General features: G+C 52.7%; 1 protein-coding gene across 6 annotated transcripts in view; it reads right to left on the reverse strand.

Annotated features, from left to right (window-relative positions):
• Positions 1 to 3,994: 3,994 nt before the first annotated feature.
• The window catches only part of TSPAN15 (tetraspanin 15), a 45,402-nt gene continuing 24,819 nt past the window's right edge, over positions 3,995 to 24,577 (reverse strand). For 5 of the 6 annotated variants that reach the window (XM_057735686.1, XM_057735687.1, XM_057735684.1 and 2 more), the window contains 7 exons: positions 21,687 to 21,872; positions 19,829 to 19,903; positions 13,651 to 13,746; positions 10,978 to 11,094; positions 6,813 to 6,860; positions 5,202 to 5,310; positions 3,995 to 4,810 (listed from right to left, as the gene is read on the reverse strand). In XM_057735686.1, the coding sequence (XP_057591669.1) occupies positions 4,551 to 4,810; positions 5,202 to 5,310; positions 6,813 to 6,860; positions 10,978 to 11,094; positions 13,651 to 13,746; positions 19,829 to 19,903; positions 21,687 to 21,872 (891 nt within the window). In that variant the 3' untranslated portion in view covers positions 3,995 to 4,550. Of the gene's footprint in view, positions 4,811 to 5,201; positions 5,319 to 6,812; positions 6,861 to 10,977; positions 11,095 to 13,650; positions 13,747 to 19,828; positions 19,904 to 21,686; positions 21,873 to 24,577 lie in introns of all 6 variants that reach the window. The other variant, XM_057735689.1, reaches the window with a different exon arrangement.

Consider the following 24,577-nt stretch of genomic DNA (forward strand, 5'->3'; position numbering starts at 1 on the left):
AAAGAGGCAATTGTCACTTAACTGACTCTGTGGGACAGTGGAGAGAGGTCACCCAAAGAAGGGGTCATCTTCTCAAAGACTGGGGGTAGGGGAGGGATAAATGAGGAGGTTAGGATTAACACACACACTACTGTATACAAAACAGATAACCAACAAGGCGCTACTGCATTGCACAGGGAACTCCACCCAATATTTTGTAATAACCTATAAGAGAAAAGAATCTGAAAAGAATATATGTTATATTATCAATATATTATCAGTTATAGATATGTACCTATGCTGTATACCAGAAACATGACATTGTAAATCAACTATACTGCCTTATATATATATATAAGAAATGCAAAGTAAGACCACAATGATTTATCACCACACACCCATTAGAATGACCAAAATTTTTTTTTTGGGGGGGTACACCAAGTTCAATCATCTGTTTTTATACACATATCCCCATATTCCCTCCCTTCCTTGACTCCCCCCACCTTGAGTCCCCCCCACCCTCCCCACTCCAGTCCTCTAAGGCATCTTCCATCCTCGAGTTGGACTCCGTTTGTTATACAACTTCCCACTGACTATTTTGCAGTTGGTAGTATATATATGTCTGTGCTACTCTCTCGCTTCGTCTCAGCTCCCCCTTCACCCCCTGCCCCCTCCCAAACCTCGAGTTCTCCAGTCCATTCTCTGTATCTGCGTCCTTGTTCTTGTCACTGAGTTCATCAGTACCATTTTTAGATTCCGTATATGTGAGTTAGCATACAATATTTGTCTTTCTCTTTCTGACTTACTTCACTCTGTATGACAGACTGTAGTTCTATCCACCTCATTACCTATAGCTCCATCTCATCCCTTTTTATAGCTGAGTAATATTCCATTGTATATATATGCCACATCTTCTTTATCCATTAGAATGACCAAAATTTAAAAGACTGGCCATACCAAATACGGGCAAGGATGTAGAGGAACTGGGACTCTAAACTACTGGTCAGGATATAAAATCATGCAACCACTTTGGAAAATACTTTGGCAGTTTCTTATAAACCTAAACATACATTGTTCATATGATCCAGCTATTCCACTACTAGGTATTTGCCCAAGGGAAATGAAAGTATATATCTATACAAAGACAGGTAATGAATGGTCACAGCAACTTTATTTGTATTAACAACAACCAAAAAACCTGGAAAGAATACAAATGTCCATCAATAGGTGAATGGATAAACTATGGCATATCTATACAAAGGACCACGACTCAGCAATACAAAGGAATGGGCTACTGATCTGTGCCATGAGATGAATGAAGCTCAGAGTATTTATGCTGAGCAAAAAATGGCACACAGAGTCCTCGCTGCATGAATCCACTTATGTGAAATTTTGGAAAATTTAAAATAATGTATAGAGACAGAAAGCAGATCCATGGTTGCCTGGAGATGGGGTAGGGGGTGGTGAAAAGGGCTATAAAGAAGGAATCACCAAGGGGCAAGAGGAAATTTTTTAGCATGATGGGTTTGTTCATTATCTTGATTATGTGATGGTTTCATTAGTGATATATCTGTCACACTACATATGTGTGGTTTACTTTAGGTTGAACACACCTCAATATACTGTTAAGACTAAGTCTGAGAATATTGTATTTGGAATTTTTATACAAACCCAGTCTTCCTGAATGCATTGTTTTGTTTTTCTTATCAGTATACTACAACAACAACAAAGTCCAATATCAAAGCCTACATATCTCCCCCAGCTTCACAAATACTGTGCGCTGCACTAATACGGTCATTTTCTGTGTGCCAAAGTGAAGGAATATGACTCATTTTGAGGGTCATTCTTCCATCCTTGTGTAACGAGGGGTCACACACTCCTTTTGAAGTACAAAGAGTGCAGAGCAGGGGCACCCCAACCACAGGACTGAAAACGTCCTCTCCATGGGTTCCGTTTGCTTTCTGGAGGCGCGCATGGCTGAAGTTTGGGAAAAAAAGAATAACCAGTGTCCACGGCAGCTCAGCCACCTGTGGGCACCCACCTGTGATCCCTGGTCCACAGAAGCAGCAGTGGGAGGTAGAGGGGTGTCGGTGCGGGCTGGTGGGAAGATGGAGGACAAGGTGACAGAAGTTTCAGGGTTCCAGGGTAATGTGACTTTGGATGAGCAGACTCAGTGCAGTCCCAGGCCCCTCGGTGCCTCTGCCATCCTGCTGTCCCAAAGGCAGCTGCCACCCCCTCTGAGCACAGAGAGAATCCTCAGAGAACACCCAGAGCCAGAGCGTCATGAGGTCACCAGGCAGACACAGAGTTTGACCTGGACTTGCATGCATTGGTCAAAATGGGGACCAGGTAGAGGCTCCAGCAGCGGCTGCAATGGCCACCCCATGGGAACAGCTACAATAGCAGCCACCCCAGGTTCTGTACGCTTAGTACCATATGTCCACACAAGGCAACAGAGGCCGTAGAGTAGAGGGGTGAGTGTCAGGGAGGCTCTACCCAGGTTTACATCATGGCTTTGCCACTTACCAGCCAAGTGCCTTGGGCAAGTTACTTAACCACAATATGCCTCAGTTTCTCCATCAATAAAATGGAGATAACAGGAATTACCACATACAATTGTAAGGATTAAAGGAGCTAATACCTATGTTTAGACAAGTGCCTGAGACAGAGTGTGTTCACTGATATGCTTGCTATTGCTGCATTATTCTATCCTTTAGAAAAACAAAAAACAAAACAAACAAACAAAAAACCCTGTTCCGCCCTTTCCTACACATCAGACAATGCCGGCTTGTCCATATGGCCAACCAGGCATCCCACCACTTGTGGGTGTGATGGGTAGTCCCTTTTAAGACTCTTTTTTTTTTGAGATATGGCTCTCCATATGCGTGCAGCCCAGCCGGAGAGACCGTCTTTATTTATTTTAAATTATGGTGTATTTTTTCAAATTAATTAATTAATTTATTTTATTGACTGTGTTGGGTCTTTTTTTGCTGTGTGCAGGCTTTCTTTTTAGTTGCGGAGAGTGGGGCTACTCTGTTGTGGTGCGCAGGCTGCTCATTGCCATGGCTTCTCTTGTTGAGGAGCATGGGCTCTAGGCACGTGGGCTTCAGTAGTTGCAGCACATGGGCTCAATAGTTGTGGTTCATGGGCTCTAAAGCGCAGGCTCAATAGTTGTGGCGCATGGGTTTAGTTGCTCCATGGCATGTGGAATCTTCCTGGAGCAGGCATCGAACCTGTGTTCCCTGCATTGGCAGGCGGATTCTCAACCACTGCACCACCTAGGAAGCCCCCTTTTAAGACTCTTAAATGGAGTTCTTCAGGTTTGGGGCTCATGCTGTTTACTTCCATTGCCCTGGCTACTGAGAACCTCACAGTAAACCTAGAACCCAGGTCTTGGGGCAGGAAGGTTTGGGTGGACTGATCCATGCAGGTCCTGCTGTCTCCAGCAGGGGGCGACCAGCACCATCCTTTGCCAGGCAGTGAGTCGCGTCCTGCCCCACCCCAGGCCCTGGGAACAATGGGCTGTTTACAGTAGAAGACACACTCCAGTTCTATCGCCCAAAGGTCATGGGTGGATTTGTGGGCACTGCTCCTTCCCAGACCCCTGACTTTCCTAGTTCCCATCTGCCCCACTTCCGGGGAGAGGAAACTCATGCCACAGGTGGCTTGGCCTCAGTTTCCCAGTCCGTAAAATAGGTTTTCACCTCTGCCTCTTTCCCTGAGGTTTCCCACAAGTGAATTCCTGGCAGGAAGGACAGACACAGGAGGCTCCAGGCCCAGCCCACAAGCACAGATAGGAAAAACCACTTCCTTAAGTAGCAACACCAAAGGATGGGAGAGGCCATTCCAAGCTGGAAGCAGGCAGCCTCAGGTGATCCTCCCAGGCCTCAGTGTCCCAAACTGTCCCACTCCCAGGGTGGCTCCCCTTCAACCTTTGCACCAACAAGGGGCTTCCAAGCCCAACTTAGGTCTTCCTCACCCCCTCTCCACCCAAACAGCACAAACAGAAAACCAGAAAAAAAAAATCATGTCTTTATTGTCTGATTAATAAACTGGCTTGGAGGGGGAAGAGTGGAATAGGGGAAACATCCAGCTCTGATTAGTTGGAAACTCCTGTTAACTGTACAAAATGAATGTTATAAAAATCATGTAAAAAACAGGGTCAGCAAAGCAGCAGCCCCGGAAGGGTTCAAGGCACCCGGGAGGCTGAGAAACGGGCCCAACCTGGCGTCAGGGGTGAGGACGAAGGGCTGGGGCCTGGGGTCTGCACCCCTCCCCCTTGCTCCTTGACCTCGGGGCTCACATGCTCTCCTCCCTCCCGATTACAAGTCACCACAAAACTGCCCTCAAAGGGGCACAAACACCAAGGCCAAGGCACTACCAGAAACGAACCGGGGCTGGAGCCCAGCGCCGAGCTCCCCTTGCCCGGCAGCGCGAGCCTGCAGGAGGGGCGCCCTGCCCCTCACGCCCAGCAGGGTGGGCGGCACCGGAGCCTGCAGCTGAGGAGGGGCTCCACCCCCCCAGACAGGCGGTGGCCTGGGAGCCCTGAGCAGACGCAGCCGGGGCGCTGGTCAGTGCCGCACGTGGAGAGAGGGCCACAGTCCCATCTGGCCCCCATGATGTGGCCTGAGCAGAGCCATCCTGTCACGTCCTTCCGGAGCCGCTGTCCCAGGCCGCGGCCCTAACTGGGGTAGCACATGCAGCACCCCGTGCCCGCGGCCTCCACGCTGGGCTTGGTGCCGGGTCCCAGGAGCCCGTCGGTGACAGAGTGCTCTGTGATGATGTCCTCCACCCGGGTGATGTACAGGAATGTCAGCAGCACCCCCAGGAACTGAGCAGAAGGGGCAGGGCAGGTGAGAGCCTGCTGGGGACCCGGGTGGCCCTCTCTGGCCATCCCCAGCCCCACCACCCCCACGGCCCCAGCCCGGGCCCTCCTCTGCCCCTCCCAGGAAATCCCAGACACCCCCCAGAGGCCCCTCCATTCTGGGATTCCTATTCCACCCCAGCTATGTCACTCACTGTCTGGGCCATTCACCCCCTCTTCCAGCCCTCCAGCCCGCCCAGGGTGAGCCCAGAAAGCTGATACAAGAGCCCTCTGCACCCTAGCCCTCTGTCCCTCTCCGCACTCTGTAATCACCAAGCCACACATCATCTGAACCCATGGCCTGCCCACCCCACCCCCACCTCTAGCTCCCCTCCTTGGCTTGGGGGGACCAGCCCACCTGGGGGAGCAGGATGCCCAGCAGGAGGCCCGCCATGATGGTGTAGTTGTCCATGAACCAGATGAGCACGGCATTGGTGCAGCCCCGCACGTAGATGATGTTCTGCACGCTGAGGCGCTGCCGGGGAGGAGCCTGGCTGAACACTTGCCTGGGATCTTCAGTCCCAACTCCGCCACTCATCCCAGGTCCAGGCAAGTCCCTCAGCCTCTCTGGGCCTCAGTTTCTCATATGCAACATGATGAGAAGGTGGCTCTAGACCACTGGGTCTCAATAGGCAGTACTGTTCCCTACAGAGCACTGAGGACATTGTGGTGGCATTTCTGGTTGTCACTGCGATTGGGGTGGGGGCTGAGGGACTGTAGACCTCAGGGCAATGTTACTCCATGGACAACTGTCCAGGGTACCTGCCTCTTAGATATCCCCCAGGCATCTGGATGGACGAAAAGCCATCCATAATTATCTGAGCCCAAAGCCTAACTCTAGGAACGTATAAAAACCAGAGTGCTTTCTGCATGGTCTTACTATACACTGAATTCTGCAGAAAGAGTTATAGGTAAACTAAGGAATAATTATACTCCATTTTGTTTGGAACTTTATCAAGAATTGTTCACCACTTTTATAAACCATGTCAATGGCAAAAATATGCCCATGGTATGCAAGTTGCCCCCAGAACATCCCTCCCAGGTATCAGAAGCCCCTGGCAGTACAAAAACTCGACCACTTCACTGTCTTCTGCTGTTCTCATTTAGTGCCTGAGCATGTACATGTTGAAATATGGTATATGGTTGTAAATTGTTTTATCTTATTTCTCCTTTTATCTCAGCTCATTATGTCACTTGTTTTGGAATTAGGTGTGCAGCTAGGTTATATCATCTGTGGATTTCATTTTGGAATAATAAATAGGGCATTACCAAGTATTTATTATAAAAACTGGCCATTGGGTCTGATGGCTGGAGAACTACTGCTGGTCTGTGGCTCTGCATCTTAAGTGTGTGTCAGAATCACCCACTGGGCCCCACCCCAAGAATGCGTGTTTCTAACAAGCTCCGGGGGGCTGCTGTTGCTGCTGGTCCGGGGACCACACTTTGAGAACCACCGCTCAGAGGCATCTCAAGTCGTCATTATTTTTAGCTCCCTTCTCAGCACCACCCCAGCTGCTGTCAAGTCCAGGAGAAATGCCCAGAAGGCTGAGCCAGGAGGGACCTTCCACAGGCTCTCTTCCCCCAGGGACACCTGTGTCCCAGGCTGAGGGAGCCAGTGTGTGTCATCTGCAAATTGGCAGCTCCAAGGGCAGAGGCAGGCTGGTGCTGAGCGCAGCCGGGCACAGGGACATGCTGGGGGCACTGGCCAGGGCACGGCAGCCTCACACGTTAGGTGCTTGGCACACCCTGGCAGCCAGCCTCTCCCAGCCTGGGGGGATCCTTGGCTGCGGGGCCCCCAGTGTCTGGGTAGGAGCAGAAAACCTGGGCAGTCCCTGGCTCCTGTTCACAGCCAGGAACGTTGGGAAATCTCAGCAGCCAGGAGCCTCAGCCCTGGAAACCCCTCGGATCACCCTGGGGATGGGACAGGAAGAGCAGCCTTTCTGGAGGAAAGAGATTTCAAAGACGTTACCTCCTTGTCAATAGTTCTGTAGCCACACATGGTGTTGACAACTTCTGTCTGAAACAGAAACGTATATTAGCTAACACATACACAGTGCTTCCTGTAACAGACACTTACTCCCCCTGCCCCCCATTTTACAGATGAAGGAACTGAGGCACAGGGTGTTACACTGTCCAGTAATGGATGGAGCTGAGATTCCCACCCAGGCAGCCTGGCTCCCGCCTCCAAGAAATGCCCAAGGAGGAAAGGCGGAAGGCCAGTTCCATGGCCCGTGGGTGGGAGGCCCACTGCTCCACCAGCAGCGGCCTAGGAGCCCAGAGGAAAGGGCACTGCCCCAGCTCCCCCGCTGCAGCGGCCCCGCAGCCCCGGCTTTCCTGATATGGTAATGTACTGTCTGAGGTCAAGGCTGGGCCACTCCCGCTCTGCCGGCTCTTATGAAAGAAAATCCCAGACCACAGCCAGGGCCCTGGCCAGCTGGGGTTTACCTGAGGGCAAGGCCAGGCCTCTGACCACACTTCTGTGTCCTTCCAGACCGCCACCCACCCGTGGAAGGGCCGCCCAACCTCCTTCCTGGGAAGAGAGTTGCTCTCAGGAACTCCCAGCTGCTGACTAATCTAGGTGCAGGGAAAGCTGTGGTCGGCCCTAGACCCATCAAATCTCTTCCCAGCAGACCTACATCACAGGACTGAAAGGGGCACTTCCCATCACTGCTTGAGCCCTTTGTAGTCTCCTCTACTTTCTAGAAGGTGAGAGAGAGCTCGATGTCCTGGTCCTGCCCCTCCACATCTAAGTGAAAGCTGCTGTGGGACCAGGGTGCCCCAGGTGCCAGCAGGGATGCAGGAGAGCAGAGTGGCCAATGTGGTCTCTGGCATCACGCTGCCTGGTCCAGGTCCTGCTCTGCCACTTAGGAGCTCTGTCACCAACCGTGGTGGACTGCTGGGGGCCTGGCACAGGGAGGCACTCAATAAGAATTTACTGAATGAATGAATGAATGAATGAATAAGTTCCTTGGTCTCTTTCATAAAGCAATGGTGATCTGAGAATGTACCCCATGGGGCTGTTGTGAATATAAAATTAAATATACACATAAAGTGCTTATCCCAGGGCCAGGCACACTGCAGAACACAGGCACACTGGCTGGACTGACTTTGGACATGATCCCAGCTGTCTACTCTCTTTCCCAAACTTGAACTTCAGGCATCATTCAGATCAGTCTAACTGTCAGGGCCTGATGTGTGGGCAAAATAACCTCCCTCAGTCTAGACTGTCCCCCAGGCACCCTCAGAGCCCAAAACACCCAGCATCCACTTCACGTCCGTCAGCATTCGTGGCCCCTCCAGGCCATGAACATGATGCCCATGGAGAAGGTCAGGCCTGGGGAGCAGGTGCACGAGGGCGTGATGGGAGCAGGTGCTCCCTACCTCATTTGTTCATTCATTCAGTCATTACTAAACAAATAGTGAGCACTCATTATGTACCACTCTCTGTTCCAGGTGCTGGGAATACAGAAGAACAAAAAAAGGTTCCTGCCTTCATGGAACTTTTATTCTAGAAAAGGAGATAGACAATGAACATAATAAATAAGTAAACGATATGGTACTGTAAGAAGGTGACAAGAGTAACCTTACTCTTCACTGTGCTTGCAGCCCTGGAGGTAGAACCACAGTTCCTGCCCTCAGGGTACAGACAGGCAGCAGCAGAGGCCTCCCTTACACCTCGAACCCAGAACTCTTCTCTAGGCCGCGGGATGACTCACTTACATATCTAGGCAATATTATTCTGGGTGGTTTTAATGAGATTAACATTTAAATCAGTAGATGGAGTAAAGCAGATTGCCCTCCCTAATGTGGGTGGGCCTCGTCCAAACAGTTGATGACCTAAATAGAGCAAAAAGGTTGCCCTTCCCCCCGCAGAAAGGGAGAATTTTTGAACTGAAAGACTGGCTCTTCCTGGGCCTTGAGCCTGCCAGCCTTAAACAGGAACTACACCATCAGCTCTCCTGGTTCTCAGGCTGTAGACTCAGACTGGAACGAAAACCATTGGCTCTCACGGGGCTCCGGCATGCTGACTCATCCCGCAGATCTTGGGGCTTGCCTGCCTACACACACACATATCCTATTGGTTCTGTTTCTCGGCTGAACAAGTCCCTTCTGGGTGGGGCACTATACTCACGTAATGCCTGGTGAATGTGGAGGTGTGAAGGCCTGGTCCCCTTGCCCCAGGATGGGACAACTCTGAAGGCGCATCCCAGGACATTCGCATAGATTCGGCTGAGGTGCCCACGGAGACTGCATCGTTGCTCAACTTCTCCCTCTGCCCAGCCCAGCTTCCACCACCTCCCTTACAGGTGTCCATCCCAAGTGCACCTGCTACTAAGCCTCCTGCTCACTAATCAGCATCTCAGAGCCCACTTCCCAGACAGCCTCAGCTGTGACACCTGGACTGCTGCACTAGCTCCTAACCAGACTCCCCACGTCACCTCTGCTCCCACAGCAGCCAGGGTGGTCCTGGTAAAGCCTAAGTATGATCTACCATCGGCCACTAAAGTCCTGTCACTTGACTCCTTGTCACTCAAGGAAACCAAAGTCCTGACCGTGGCCTTCAGGGCACCCATGACCTCCCTGACTTTGTCTGCCACTCTCCTCCCCCATGCTTACTCTGTTCCAGCCACGCTGGTCTCTGTGCTATTTCTCAAACTCACCAGGGCAATTCCCACCTCAGGGCCTTTGTACTTGCTGTTCTCTCTGCCAGGAGTGTCCATCCCCAGATACACTTGGCTTACTACCTCACTTCCTTCAGGGTTTTACTGAGAACCTACCTTCTCAGTATCTAAAATTACAATCCTCCATGCCCCTGCTTTATTTTTCTCCTTAGCATTTATCACCTCCTAGCATACTCTTTTACTTATTTATTTTGCTTGCCCACTACAAAGAATGTCAGCTCCATGCAGGAAAAAAGTTCTCTGTGTGTTTTCTGTACCCTCAGAATATAGAACCGCATCTGGCAGGTCCTCAATAAATGTTTGTTGAATGAATGAATGAATAGAAGTTGGGCTTCCACATCTCAACTTGGACATTCAGGTGCCATGGCCTTGGGTGATGAAGTTTGGGATCACCCCCTACAGGCCTTTCTGAAAACCCTGGGCTCCACCCCAGCACTCCCCCCTGCACGGAGAGCTACCCTAAAATGGCAGCTACCATTTGCAAACAAACCTCCCCTCCTGGCCCAGCCTTTTTAGGGCTAATGCACGTGGCACTGGCTCCCTGACTCATGGGTGAGGCCCCCACCCCCACCAGCAGCTGCTCGGTTTACAGACTCTGGCAGTGGGCACAGAATGGTGGAGACTTCAGAAGAGAAAATTTCCATGACCCTTCAGGGCATGAGTAATCGCAAAGCTCTCCACTTCATTCCAACCCAGAAACCAGGCAGTTTTTGGACACATTAGTCAAACACAGGATTGACCAAGCCTCTCATTTATTAGCAGTGACGGCACAAGGCATCCTCCCAAGTGGCCAAGAAAGCGACAGGGCTGAGAGGATCCCGCTGGGGAGAGGTGGAGGCTGGCGTTTACATCACCAGACCCCTTCCAAGCGCCCTGCCGCTGATGATCACCAGGACGTCAAGCCCACAGTCCACCGGAAATGCCCAAAGTGCAGGCCCTGCTCTGGCCCTCCGGCTACGGCTGCCGAGCCGGCCGCCCTGCTAAGCTCCCCGGCCTGGACCCTCTCCTACTCCTCGCCTGGCTTGCAGAGTAGTCCAGGGTGTCCAGGGTGCAGCTCTGACGATGGCTGCCTGAATTTCATCCCAGCCCATCAACCTTGGGCAAAGCACCTAACGTTTTGGTGCCTCAATTTTCTCACCTGTACAGTGGGTGAGATAATGGTACCTACCTCACAGGGCTGTTGAGAGGACTAAATGAGTTAATACAACTAAAGAGCCTAGAACAGGCCAGCACGTGGTAACTGCTCAACAGACGTTAACGGCCACTACTGAGACGACAGGCCTTCCCCACCCCCACTCCCAGATTCACCCCCTTCAGTAGCCCTGGCGGCTCAGGACGCCTCGGCAACAACCACCCCCTCCTGTCTACCCCACCCACCCAGCCCCACTACCCCTGTCCAGAGAGGTGAGAGAAGCGTTTGACCAGCCAGGAGGCCCCAGGAGCAGTGGGTACCGTGTTTCTGAAGCAGCACGTGTAGGGCACCCCGCAGGCCAGCGGTCCGGGGGCGTTGCAGTCGTGGTACTGGTTTTTGCTCCAATCTCGGTAGTCTTCTCCGCCACAGCACTTAAACTGAGGGAGGAAGCAAGCGGGGAAGAGAGCTGCCATCACCACCAAAGCCCCGGGCAGACGGCAGGGAGGGGCCCTTCCAGGGGACAATGTGATTTATGATGCGGGTCACCCTGGTAGGGGAGCTACAGGGAGCATCCATTGTCCGGTCAGAGCTCGCCAAAAGCAGCATGGCTTCCCCGGAGGCAGTGAGCAACCCCGTCACTGGAAAGGCACGCAAGCCAAGGCTGGGTAGCCTTTTGGTGGGATTTGGGGTGGTGACTAAATGCTGGAGAGGAAGTACTTCCTTCACAACCAGACACCATCTTCACGTCCCCAGTGGAGCTGCTAAACCCGAGGAGGTGGCCTTTAAGGTCCCAGAGACTCGGATTCTAGGGAAGCCACACAACCCCGGGGCCCCTGAACCACACTGTCCTTCCCCTCACCCGCCCAGCTCTGCCTGTCCTGCCCTTAGCAAAGGGGCACACACCTCACACCCTGACCTGGGCTCAGGACTGAAGCCATGGCAAAGCTGGTGTCGTTTTCCCCTTAGCTTAGCCTCTCCCTGCATGTCCCCCTGTACAGATGCCAACACCTGGGGGAAGCAGTTACTGCACTGCAATGCTGGTGTGTGCTGGGCATTGCTCTGTGTGCCGGAGAGACAAGGGGGAGTGAAAGCACCACAGTCCTGCCCACGTGGGACACACCTGCACAGGAAGACAGAGAGGAACCACCGCGTGAAAAGGGCAGTGAGGTAGTGCTGGGTACCAGGGATACGGCAAACGGGGGAAGGAGCGGGGAGGTTGGGAGAGGCCTGAGGAGATGTCACTCAATCTGAAACATGAACAACAGGGAAAACCCAGTCAAGACATGCAAAGACCCAGTGCAGAGACCAGCTGATGGTATTTCAGAGGCAGGTGTGTGTGGAGCAGCGCCAGTGACAATGGAGGGCAAGAGGCCAGACCACGGAAGCCTTGTCAGCCAGGACAAGCGGTGAGCTGGGATGGTAGTCTGAGTGATGGAAAGTCACTGCAGGGTTTAACCAGGGGAGTGATGTGGTCCAAGGTCTTAGTAAAAACACAAACCAGATACCCTTCCAGAGTCCCCACAGAGCCTTTCAGGCTATCAGTTTGAGAAGCTTGGAAGTGCCTCTTTGGGATGCAGTGCAAAGGGCATTTGCTCTGCCATCAGACAGGCCAGAATTCAAATCCTCACACTACCACTCCATGCTGTGTGACTTGGGGCAAGTCAATCAGCCTCTCTGGGCCTCAGATCCTCAACTGTAAAGCAGGAAGCGCAATGCCAGTTTTGCGCAGCTGAGCTGAGAATTACAAAGGGAAGCCATGCCTGAGGCACTCAGCACAGGGCCTGTCACCAAACAGGTGCCCAATGAGTATGAGTCATCCCGCCATTCCACCCTGGGAGAAATGAAATCTGCAAGCCAGCTGAAGGTTGGTTCCAATAAAAACATTTTGCTCCATCCAATGGCCAGAGCTGGCAGGCACATCCCTGGCAGAGAAGAGCCTCCCAGAGGCTGCACCTGTTATGACTACAGCGAAGGCCTGAGCCAAGGGAGCGGCCACTACGGGTGGCCCTGGGTGCGTCAGTCCCCACTGAGGGCTAGCAAGGGGATCAGGCCAGCTAACGCCCCCAAGGTCACATCCAAGGAAGCGCTGCCAAGGCTGAGTCGGCCCTCGGCCCTCAAACTCTGCCTGTCCTCACCTAGGAGGACGTGAGGACGATGACCACCGCAGCTAACACTGACTTAAGTCTCATCACATGCCTGGCACTGCTCTAATGACCTCTGAAATAAGTCACGGCAATCTCACAATGATGCCAAGAGGAAGGGACCGTTCGTATTCCCCTGAGGCAGAAGAGAAATCTGAGCCTCAGGACTAAGTGAGATTGATGTGTAGAAGCCCCTGAGGGCAGCAGCTGGCCCTGCAACTGCTATTAGTATTACACCCACAGATTCGGGTGGACCTTGGGGAAGAGGGATGACATCCCCAAATGACAATCATCATATTCAAAGAAGTGTCGTCGAGGAAAAGGAGAAGTCTTGTTCTGTTCCCCAATGCTGGGAGAAATGGAATCAGGGAAGAGCTCTCTCCCCATAGGGGCTCTCCTGGCCTTGGCAATGGAGTGAGCTCCCCATCACTGAAGGGTCTTGGCAGAGGGAACTTTGAACGGGGTGGCTTGGAGGTCACTCCCACCTCAAAGGAGGATCTTTGCCCACTGGAGAGGAACACTGAGACACTGCCAGGTGGTGTGTAGCTACCCCTGACCTTTTTTTTTTTTTTTTTTGAGGAGGGGAGGGTGCATGTAACTGGAGAGGGACAGGTAGGGAAGTATATTCTCAGCCAGACACATGGGCAGAGAACTGGTTGAGAAGGTTAGGTTCTGGCAATCCCCCTCTTGGTGGCCATCCATGGCCTACCTGTGCCTCCCAGCTTGGCCAGCCACCTGCTTTGGGAATGGATAAGCCACGTGACCCCCCCACCCCCGCCCGCCTGAGCAGGGTCCCGAGTAGGCGGCAAAGGGCATGGGAGGCAGACCTCTGACCCAACGCGCCTGGCTCACCTCCTTCTGAACAAAGTCCATGATGTTTTTAAAGTCCAGATCGTCATAATAGTTCTCAATTCCTCTTCGAATGTTGTCATTCAGAAAGTCGATGGTCTACTTAGACAGAGATATTACAAAGGAAAAGAAGCACACATCCCCGGAGTCCAACCCAAGATTCCCCGGAAGCTGGGACTGAACCAGAGTGCCCACATGCCCAGGGAGCCCCCGCCCCTTCCCGCCCGACCTCCCTGCACAAGCACCTTCTCCAAGCCCCCAGCACTCATTGATTGCAGGAATGGTGCATCCCATTGCTTTACAGATCAGATAACCCAGGCCCCAAGAGGGTGGGGCCCTGCCTGGGGGACACTGTTCTGAAGCAGCCGGTCCAGGGCTGGGATTCAGCTACCCAGGTTCCTGGCCTGGTGCTCCTTCTGCTGCCAAAGACAGGCCTGCACCAGAATCATCCCTTTGCCCTCCAGGCCTCCTCTCCACTCTTCTCTCCTATCCAAGCTTTTTGTTTTACAGATAAGGAGGCCCAGAGAGGGAGCTTGACCCTCCCCAGGTCACCCAGCAGGTCTCAGCTCTGGGTAGGGGCCCAGCCAGGACTGGAAACCAGCTCTCCTGACTTCCCTCCAGGCCTCTCTCTGTCACTGCACTGCTCTGGCCCAGATGACAGGGCCCACCTCCCTCTCGGGCTGGGATAATCCCCACCGGGAAGGGTGCTGGCAGGCCACCCTCTCCCAGTCACGCTGGGCCTTCTGGATCAACAGCCTGGCTGTTGTGCTGAGATCCAGGAGCACAAAAGGCCCCACAGTGGGAAGGGATGGGGCGGGAGTGTGGGCAGCCCAGCTCCACAGTCGCAGCAACAATCAGGGCTTTCAGAGCAGGGAGGCCCGCGTATCATCAGAGATTGTGCTGGCACAAAGGGTGCATTCTCAGCTCTGGAGCCAGACGATTCCCAGGGGAGGCGCCCTCAGGGTTTATAGGGACAACAGGGCCCTGGGTTCCAGGCCCCACTCTGCGACCGCAGGCCCCATCACAGCTACCGCTCCTCTCTGGGCCTCAGTTTCCCACGTGTGAACCAACCCTACAGGTCTATCTTTAAGATACCCTCGAACTCCAAAGATCAAAGACTAGGCTGCAAGGGGCTCTCAAGCCTCATGGTCAAGAACAGTCCCTGTAGCCACGCAGGCCTCAGGCAGTTCAATTTAACTTGCTGGCCTCCATTTCTTTCCCTACAGAATGGCGGGGGTGGGGCTGGAGGCGGGGCTGTGAATCCTCTGCCTCAGAGGGATTTGAAATTCAAACTAAAGCTATGAAAGTGCTTAGCAGGATGCCAGGCACATAGTAGGTCCTGGTATTATCATGATAGATCTTTCTCTCTTTTTCCAGGAGACACATAGCCTATGGTATCACTTCATACCCATCATGTCACCAGTGGAAAATGGCTAATCCCAAAAGAAATTAAGGTCCTAAGTCTTATCCAAGAGCTGGCCCCTGGCCTGGGACCCCTCACAAACACCCTGCAGCCCAAAGAGGTGATGTGACTTGTCCAAGGTCACGCCTCCGATCACTGGCAGAGAGATGCTAGAACCAAAGTGTCAAACTCCCAGCCTGATATACTTTAAGCAGCCAAGATAAGAACCCAAGGATCAGTTTGGGGCCATCTCCCCAAGCCACCTCCAGTATCAAAAAGAGAGGAATGAAGAATGTGACAGCCACCTCCTTCCCGACATTCACACAGTGCTCGAAGCCAAGGTGAAGAAGAAGACTGGCTCAGGAAAACCTGTCTCTGTGGGGAAACCCTCCGCTGAGGATAATCAGCCGCGCAGGAGCAGAGCCGGGAGCTGAGGAAGACCACACGCAGCCTCGGGAGGCACCAAGCCAGCCCCCTTCCCGTGTGGGAAGCTCTGCAGTCACCAGCCCTCAGCTGCCCGTGTCTGGCACTGGATCCTGGGGCAAGGGCTCAGCGGAAGAGCTGCCCGCTGGCCACCCCACCTGGGCAGGGCAGGGACCCACCTGGCCTCAGGCCCACCCTTCCGAGGCCCCCAGGTCCTGCAGCCTTTCCAACCTTGGATGCCTGCTCCTCTGGGTGATGAAGGAACGGGCCGGCCAGCTGGGGCATGGTTGGGGGTGTCTAAGAAACAGCATAGCGGGCGGGATCGGTCTGCACTCGGGGTATGGCAAGGGAATGAGCTCGCAGCATTCAATGGCGTGCTGTAAGGGGCCCTTGGCTGAACCGAGGTGCAGGGGGTGATTTCCAAGGTCAGGGACATGTCCAGAGCCACACTTCTGTGGGGGCTGGGGTGGCTTCCTTCCACTCTAAAGGCACTTCAGACCGTCCGGATCCACCTACCCCAGCCCACTGGCCACCTCCCAGCCTCTCCGCGGGGCCACCCCTCAGCCTTCCCATTGGATCACCTGCTCTTAGAAGACAGGGTGGGATGAGGGCAGGAGGCCCAGGACAGGGAGGAAGACCAGTGGCAGAGGGGACGCTCAGTGGCCCAAAGGGGAAAGGCCCTCTTTCCCTCTTTGGTGAGCAGCCCTGACCTCTCTCCCCCAACCATCTCAGTCTCTGAGCACTTTCCAAAGGTGCTGACTCCAAAAGAGGCCTCTTTGTGCAAATCAGGCCTTCCATCTGGTTAGCTGAGCCGGGTCCCTGCGGGGAAGGGAGGCCCTGCTGGAGACGTCTCCGGACGGACAGGAAGAACAGATGGGCCCAGGCTCCACGGGGGGCAAGTACCCCCAGTACCACCAGGCAGCTCTCTGGGTTGCGCTGGCTCTCGCACATGTGCACTGCCTCTGGCACCGCGTGAGCGCGTGTGCGTGCCTGTGCCAGAGAGACACGGAGAAGGTTTGGGTGGTTCCTGTGGGGGTGGGGGTTATACCGTTCATTAATTAACTATAATTAACTGTAAAGCGCAGTGCTATGTTCCACAATGTTCTGAGGGACTGGGGGGAGTCACTCAGAGGACACGCCCTGTGGGAGCACAGCAGGGAAAAGAGAGTTCTGGCTTCCTCTGCCGTATCCAGAGGCCAAGCACACCAGTGCCACCCCCACCCCGCTCTAAACCAGGTCACGCAGCAGGGGCAGCTCCAACGAGGATGAGAAAACCACCTTTCACAAACGGCTGGCACGGCCTCAGAGGCACGTGGCCCAGGCTAAATTAAGCAAAGAGTAAGCAAACATCAAGGCCATGGGATTTCCAGAGCGCATTGTTCAAGCTACCAGACTCAATATACAAAGAACTGTCTTTTCTCATTCTTTCTTTTAATCTGGTTTTAAAGATATCCGAAGCTTCTGCATCGCTGCTCTCAGTGGAGGCACTTGGAGGTTTTTAAATGAGCGAGGATAGCTAAGGGACGTCAGATTTCTTCTCGAGGTGGTGAGACTGTTCTAAAATCGACAGTGGTGATGGCTGCACATATGTGAATGTATACTTTAAATGAGTGAATTGTATCTCATGTGAATTACACATCAATAAAGCCTTTTTTTTTTCAAGCCGAAATAAATAAATAATGAGGAACTGGAGGTGGTGGGGGGCCTGTGGCAGCAGCTACCCCAGGACAGGAGGCCGAGGAGCAGAAAGAGAGGCGTGGAAGGGCCAGCAGCTGGAGCCTCCCACCAGGCCTCTGGGGACGGAGCTGTCCTAGTTTCCCGCGGCCTGCCAGCCGGCCTCCATCACTTCGTGTCAGCTTCTGAGGCCCACGCTGGGAGGCCCAGTAGCCGTCAGCTCAGCCAGGACCAACGCCAGCTCTGCTCTCACAACGCAGAGGCGGGTGTGCAGCCTAGGACTTCCTTCCTCCCTTAGTGTCGGGCTGAGCCAGCATCTCTGGGCTCCCCTCAGTACCCCCAGAAGGTGGGGACTCATCCCCGTTGCCTCCGGATCTCAGCCTCTGCTCCAGCCCTGAGGTGGGCCCTGTCAGACAACCAAGGGTGGAGAGGAACCCAGGGAGTGAGAAGGAAAGAGGTGTGACCCCTGCAAGGACCCTCCCTCGGACCTGGCTGGAAGTCACAGGAGTAATCCCCGTGGTGGGGGAGGGTCAGGCGTCGGTTTCCCAGGTGTTTGGGGCTCCAGCTCTCACTCCCACAGTGGGAGGAACCAGCTGTGGGAGTCCGTCCACATTAGCGCAGAACTTTCTCTACTTTGCTCCGGGTGGGAAGGATATTTGCTCAGGCGCTCAGCCAAGCAGGCCATGCTGTCCCCTTTCTCCCTGCTCTGACCTCATGGTCACGCCCCGAGCCTGCTAGTGGCAGTGCCATGATACACATGCTGTGTGCTACCCGCCGTTCCCTGGCCTGGTGTTGGGTGTGACCACGGCACCCTCTGATCAAGACCAGGAAAAAAGCTGCTCCCCTGCCTGTCCTGGTGGTAGAGGGAAGGAGGCCGGAGATGGGTATACATGTACCAGCTATAGCCCAGTGCCCTCTGGAGGTCCCTGCTCAGTCCTGCCCGACTGGGAACACACTAGCAGGAGCTGCCCACCTCCAACACCCTCGACACCCTCCAGAGAGGCTCGGGACAAGCTGTGGTGATGGCAGGTCAAGAGCGGTAAGACCCAGACAGCTGTGAAGGCCACTCAGGTTCTCCACTCATCGCTGGGTTCAGGGCACTGCACTTCTCCTGCTTCTAATGCCCAGGCCCTTGGGGCCACCATCTCTGCACCCAGCACCCCAACGCATGTCCACTTGATCCTGCGCAAGCAGAGAAGCTGCTGCAATCTGACCACTAGGTCATACCTGCAGCAGAAACCTTGCTCAGAAGCAGTGGTTGATGGAGAGTTTCTTCCTTACACCCGGGAGTCTGTTTATCTTTTGCTGCCTGGTGGTGGCCGTGGTCTGTGCACCTTCCTAAGAACCCTGTGTGAAGTCATTAGCCTGATGATTTGTCCTCATTTGTCACCACAAGTGGATTCTTAGAGTTAAGAGGTAGCCTGTGGGGCTGGAAACTGAACTTGTTACATTATGACTCAGAGAAATCTGTCTTCTCCTCTTGGTGAAGAAAAACTGGAATTGGAACTCACCTCCTCCTGGAACCTGACCTTGACTGGGCCTTACCCCTTTCTCCCCCGTACGCTGCCCTTTTCTGCCACCATCAACAGCAAGCCTGCTCTTTCCCTATCCTCGCCATTGGCCCATTTCTTGTTTTACAAAATCGCATGGCATTACATTTGGCAGGGACATTATTTTTCTTTATATGGTATTTCCCCTCTTGATTATAAAAAAAGAAAAAGAAAATTTTGGACCTAGGGAATAAATATAAAAGAGAAAATAAAAATCATCCTAGTTCCCTTCCCTCAGAGGAAACATGAATTAATATGTTAATATTTCTATTTCCTTACAGATTTTTCCAGGCCTATTTTTTTCATTGCGGATATCTCACTGCATTTAGTTTTGTTTCTCATTAAAAAAATTTTTGAATTGTGTATCACGGGCATATGAGGACACAGTCCAGCCCATCATGAGCCTCCAAAGAGCTGAGAGCCTTGACGGTGAGGGGGCTTCCTGGGCTGCACACCAAGACCCTCCCCTGACAGGGTCCCATGATGGGGTACCCCATCCAAGGGGAAGGAACAAACTTCACCCCATGGTGGCCTCAGGGTTTGGGGATAATGGAAACTCTCACCCCTGACCTCAGGCCCATGGCATCCTCAGCTGTGAGGACTACGGGTCCCTGGAGGTTTCGTCTTGTGTCAGCTCTCTGCCTAGAAAGAAGTGGTGTTACAGCCCCTGTTGACCCAACGGGCTCTGGAAGATAAGGCATCCGCCTTTGTGAAAGCACCTGGGAAACCAGAACTGCTGTTCACTTCGGGGACTGTTTATTAAGCCACTGACGCTGCTGACCATGGCCTGGACCTGGGCTCCAGTCAGTAAAGCACTAACGCAGAACTCTGGAAAGCTGTGGGCTGGCCAGGAGCCTTGCTGGCTGCACAGAAAAGCATCCCCAAGGGCAAATGGAAAAACATCTCTCTCCCTCAAGGCTGCTGAAAAATAAACCAATACCCTGGATCTGCCAGCCCAGAGCAGACGGTCTGAAAAGTAGAAAAAGAGGACAACGGAGGAACGGGTAGCAAGACTGGATTGCGTAGACCACCAGTGGGTCAAAGCAATCTACAGAGTCGGTGCAATCCGCCTATTAAAATTCAGATGGTATCTTTCACAGAAATAGAAAAAAATCCTGCGCCAGAGGCCCACCTGGTTCCGGAAGATCAAGGCCACCACACCACCAATGAGCTCGATTATGAGGCAAATCCCAAGGATGTACATAAACTGGAAAACAAAATTCAGAGATTCACGTAGAGGGGATGAGGGAGTGCCATCTGCTCCAAGGTCAAGCACGATAAGGAGAATCATCTTTGTCGGAGCTCTTATTGGCTCCTGGGCTTTCACCCCTTCCTCCTGTGAGGACACAGGATGTGACAGACGTTCCCGGGAAAGTCCATCGCTGGAACTAGTGGTCAGGAAACGTGACTCAGCTCTCCCAGCCAGACTGTCATCGAGGTTTGTCCCAGGGGTCCTCAGCAGGGTCCAGGTGGAGAAATACAATCCCTTCCACCCACCACCCACCAGGAACAGAGCGAGTCCTCGCTCTGGCTGGCCCAGAGGGGACAGGCCTGGCTTGATGGGCAGGCTGGGGCAGCATCTCCAGCTCTGCTCACAGAGCCCCTCCACAGTGGCTTCCCAGACCCCCAGGGCGGGTAAGGGGATGTCTGAGGCTTAGAGGATACAATCCCTTAGAGGATACAATCCACAGAAACATGCATTGTCCAAACTGATGTCAATAACTTCCAGCCTCCCACCAACAGAGGAATGGATGAAGAAGATGTGGCACATTATATACAATGAAATATTACTCAGCCATAAAAAGGAATGAAATTGAGTTATTTGTAGTGAGGTAGATGGACCTAGAGACTGTCATACAGAGGGAAGTAAGCCAGAAAGAGAAAAACAAATACTGTATGCTCACACATGTATATGGAATCTTAAAAAAATGGTACTGATAAACCCAGTGGTAGGGCAAGAATAAAGATGCAGATGTAGAGGACAGACTTGAGGACATGGGTGGGGAGAGGGGAATCTGGGACGAAGTGAGAGAGTAGCATTGACGTACATATACTACCAAATGTAAAATAGATGGCTAGCAGGAAGCTGCATAACACAGGGAGATCAACTCAATGACTGGTGATGACCTAGAGGGGTGGGATTGGGAGGGTGGGAGGGAGGCTCAGGAGGGAGGGGATATGGGGATATATGTATATATGAAACTGATTCACTTTGTTGTACAGCAGAAACTGGCACAACACTATACAGCACTTACAGTCCAATAAAGAGCTGGAACAAAAAATAACTTCCAGCCACAGGCAGCACCAAGACTATCCTCAAGGGGCTTTTAGGGGCTTCCCGGGTGAGGGGAACAGTGAGGTCAAACACACACGTGGATGCAGAGAAACAGACCTCCTATCCAGCACCCGCCAGTAAGGGGGGCAGCGGGGTTGACCCCACCGCTGACCCCAGAGCAGGCACTTGGCCAAGCAGGCTCATCAGGGTCCTAGGACCTTGGCCAGAGTTACCAGAAAAGATTCCTTGGAAACCAGAGCTATATGGACTGTTGGCCTGAGGCTGCTGGCAACCTTCGATCACAAAGAGAGCCTGAGGACAGCAACGGGCATCCAGCTGGGAGCCCGAGGGTGGCGTCTAAACCCCTGGACCCAGTGTGGGCTCCCTGGTTACATGAGCAAATGACTCACGACCGCCAACCTTTCCTGGTTTTGCTTGCTCTCATTTGAGAGCGCTTTCTCCCACGTTCAACCAACAGTCCAGACCAACACAAGGTTTAGGTAAGAAGAACAGTATTCAAAACAGCCTTTCTACGCAGAAGGGGAGGAGGCTGGGCTCTCTTGGGCTAACACGGACAGATGGGCTGACCCAGGAAACCCTCTAGAAGAGCTGGTTTGAGGCAAGGACTGAATAATTCGGCTGTCTGAGGGCCCAGGGATGGCCTCCCCAGCACTCCTGGGGACCCCACCATCACCACTCCCACCGGCTGACTCACCGCTTGGAGAAGGCACAGGTTGTCGCGGAGGGAAGCCAGCACGCCGATGAAGGACACGATGAACATGATGACCCCCAGGAGGATGAGGATGACGGCCGGGGCCAGAAAGGCACTTTCCAGAGTTCTGTATTTCTGCCTCTCGACCTCTGCATAGATCCCCACGGACAGGACCAGGGCCCCGATCAGCTGCAGCAAGAAAGCAGGGAGTGAGAGAGGAGAAGGACTGGCAGCTGTGTGATTTTCCTACAGAGGGTTCATCTGAGGGCTGTGGTGCCTGCCGTTGGAGGGGCTCACCTCAGGTGACCAGATGTGAGGGAACCTGTTATGGGCTGAACTGTGTTCCCCCAAATGCACATGCTGAAGTCCTAACCCCCCGTACCTCAGAATGGAACTGTATTTGGAGAGGCTTTAAAGAGGCAATTAAGTTAAAATGAGGTCCTACAACTAGGCCTTAATCCAATATGAATGCTGTCCTTAGAAGAAGAGATTAGGACATAGACACACACACAGAGAAGACCATGTGAAGACACAGGGAGAAGACAGCCAACTACAAACCCAAAGAGAGAGGCCTCAGAGAAAACCAACTCTGCCCACACCTTCATCTTGGACGTCCAGCCTCCAGAACTGTGAGACAGTAAACCTCTGCTGTTTAAGCCACCCAGTCTGTGGCACTTTGTTATGGCAGCCCTAGCAAACTAATACAGACCCTATTTGGAAATGCTGCTTTAGAAGAAAGTCCTGGTGAGTCAGGGGAAATGCCACTGGCTAGAGGGTCGGAGAGCCTGGGTTCGAGTCTCAGCTGTGCCACTTGCTAACCCTGGGCCTTGGACAAGGCATTGGACCATACGCGTCTGCGTTCTCATCTGAAAAATGCGTATGAAGTCTATCTTTTCTGCTCTGCTCACCCCACAGGTTTTCGCAAGACTTTAGTGAGATAAGGAAAGTGGAAACACTATGAGCCTGAAAGCCTGGGGCCCCTGGGATGCGTATGACACAGGCAGGTCACCAAGGGAAGTTTCAGAACTGCTCGGCAGGACGGGCACTTCACCCAGTACCATAAATATGGAATCTATCTTCGGAATGACCATCGGGAAGGCCAAAAGTTGGAGCAGGAGGGCTTTTTAGGGGATTTTTAAGTCGAATTCCTCATCATCAACTTTCCTAACAGTGGAAAGGTGACCACTGTAATACCCCATCAGGAAAAACCAGGCAAAAAAGTCCTTGGGGGGCCCCTTTGTGCTCTCAGCCTGAAAACTCTTGTACTAAATCTTCAGGGATCCTTATCAGCTGACATCACCCCAAACCCTCAGACGAGTCTGGGGCTGCACTGTCACATCGAACTGGGATCCACAGTAGTTCTGACTGGCTCCCTTCAGCCTGTTCTCCACACCAGAGTGACAGGCGAAACCTAATCAGGTTAGGCTGGTACTCTGTGCGCCAAGAGTAAAAACCACAACCCTAATCACAGCCTACATGGCCTATCTGAGCTCACTTCTCATTCCCCCCACTTCCTCGTTCTGCTTTAACTGCACTGGGCTCCTCACTGCTGGTCAAACACACGAAGTGTGCCACCCCAGGGCCTTTGCACAGGCTGTTCCCACTGCCCAGAATGCTCTTCCTCCTGATCTGCATAAGGCTGTATGGCTCTCTCCTTCACTTCCTTCTTGTCTTTGCTCAACTGTCACCTGCTCAGTGAGGCCTTTGGGGTCATCTTGTTTAAACGCAGAAAATCCCTCTCCCTGAAACTCCCAATCCCATTTTCCTGTTTTATGTTTTTCCTCTGTACTTGCAAGTACTTAACATACCACATTTTTTTGTTTTATTTTTTAATGCCCATCTTCCCCACAAGAACATAAGCTCCATGCTAGGAGGGATTTTTGGACCTTTTCGGACACCCTCAGCACCCAGAACAGTCCTGACATTTAGGAAGTACAACAGGCATTTACAGTCAATGTCAGTTGAGTGGATGCAAGCCAGGCTTCCCAAGAGACTCCCTGGGGATTGAGTCTGATGCTGTCTACCCGGCCTCCTTCCTGTCCAAGGGTTCTGACTTTCCGGGCCACACATTCCCGAAAGCAGATACACTGGACTTCTCCACAGAGCGGAAGGCAGGGTGGGAGAGGAGCCGGAAGCCATGGTGCTGTCAGCGAAGGTCTGAGTCAAGGAAATGAGGGATAATACAGACAAGATGTGGGCAAGATACGTCATGAGCACAGCTACCCCAGAGTCAACATCCGGAATGCCGAGGAGGTGGCCGGCTCTTCCAGTTACTCCTGGACTACCCCCACCTTAAATTGGCTACAATGTGCCCTCAAAGTAGATCCCCTCGACTGCCTTCTAAAGAGCGCCAAGACTGTCCTGGGGGAAGGGACGTGCCTGCTTCTCCTAAGCTTTGACAAGTGGTGGGGATGCTAAAATTCAAACAGAACAACCTTACTTAGAAACACCGGATAACAGAGGATTACCGGAAAGCTGTCTCCCTCGGGTCCAGGCTCAGCTGTATTTCACAGCTAAGTGCCATTCCCCTGAGTCTGAAAGGATAATCTGGGATTACTGAGACACACTCCCTCAGTCTAAAAGGAATGCCTTCCCAACATACACAGGCCAAGAGGTGTTAAAGGCATTGATGAACTTGGCGGTGAGCCACTTATTAACAAGTTGGCCATATCAGGAAAACTGTGAGTGAAATGATGTCATCCAAATTACCCAGTTGGGTAAATTTTTAAATTTATAACACAGGACACACACACACACACACAGCCCTCTACAGGAAAATGGGGACCAAAGGAAATAAAATCTACCTTTGATAGAGAAAGATGAACCAGAGTTATTTGGTCAGTTTATGTTCCAAAACCCAAAACATGGTGAAATCATTGTTCAAGGCTGGCCTA

The sequence above is a fragment of the Hippopotamus amphibius genome, chromosome 5, assembly GCF_030028045.1.
Source record: "Hippopotamus amphibius kiboko isolate mHipAmp2 chromosome 5, mHipAmp2.hap2, whole genome shotgun sequence".
Taxonomy (NCBI): domain Eukaryota; kingdom Metazoa; phylum Chordata; class Mammalia; order Artiodactyla; family Hippopotamidae; genus Hippopotamus; species Hippopotamus amphibius.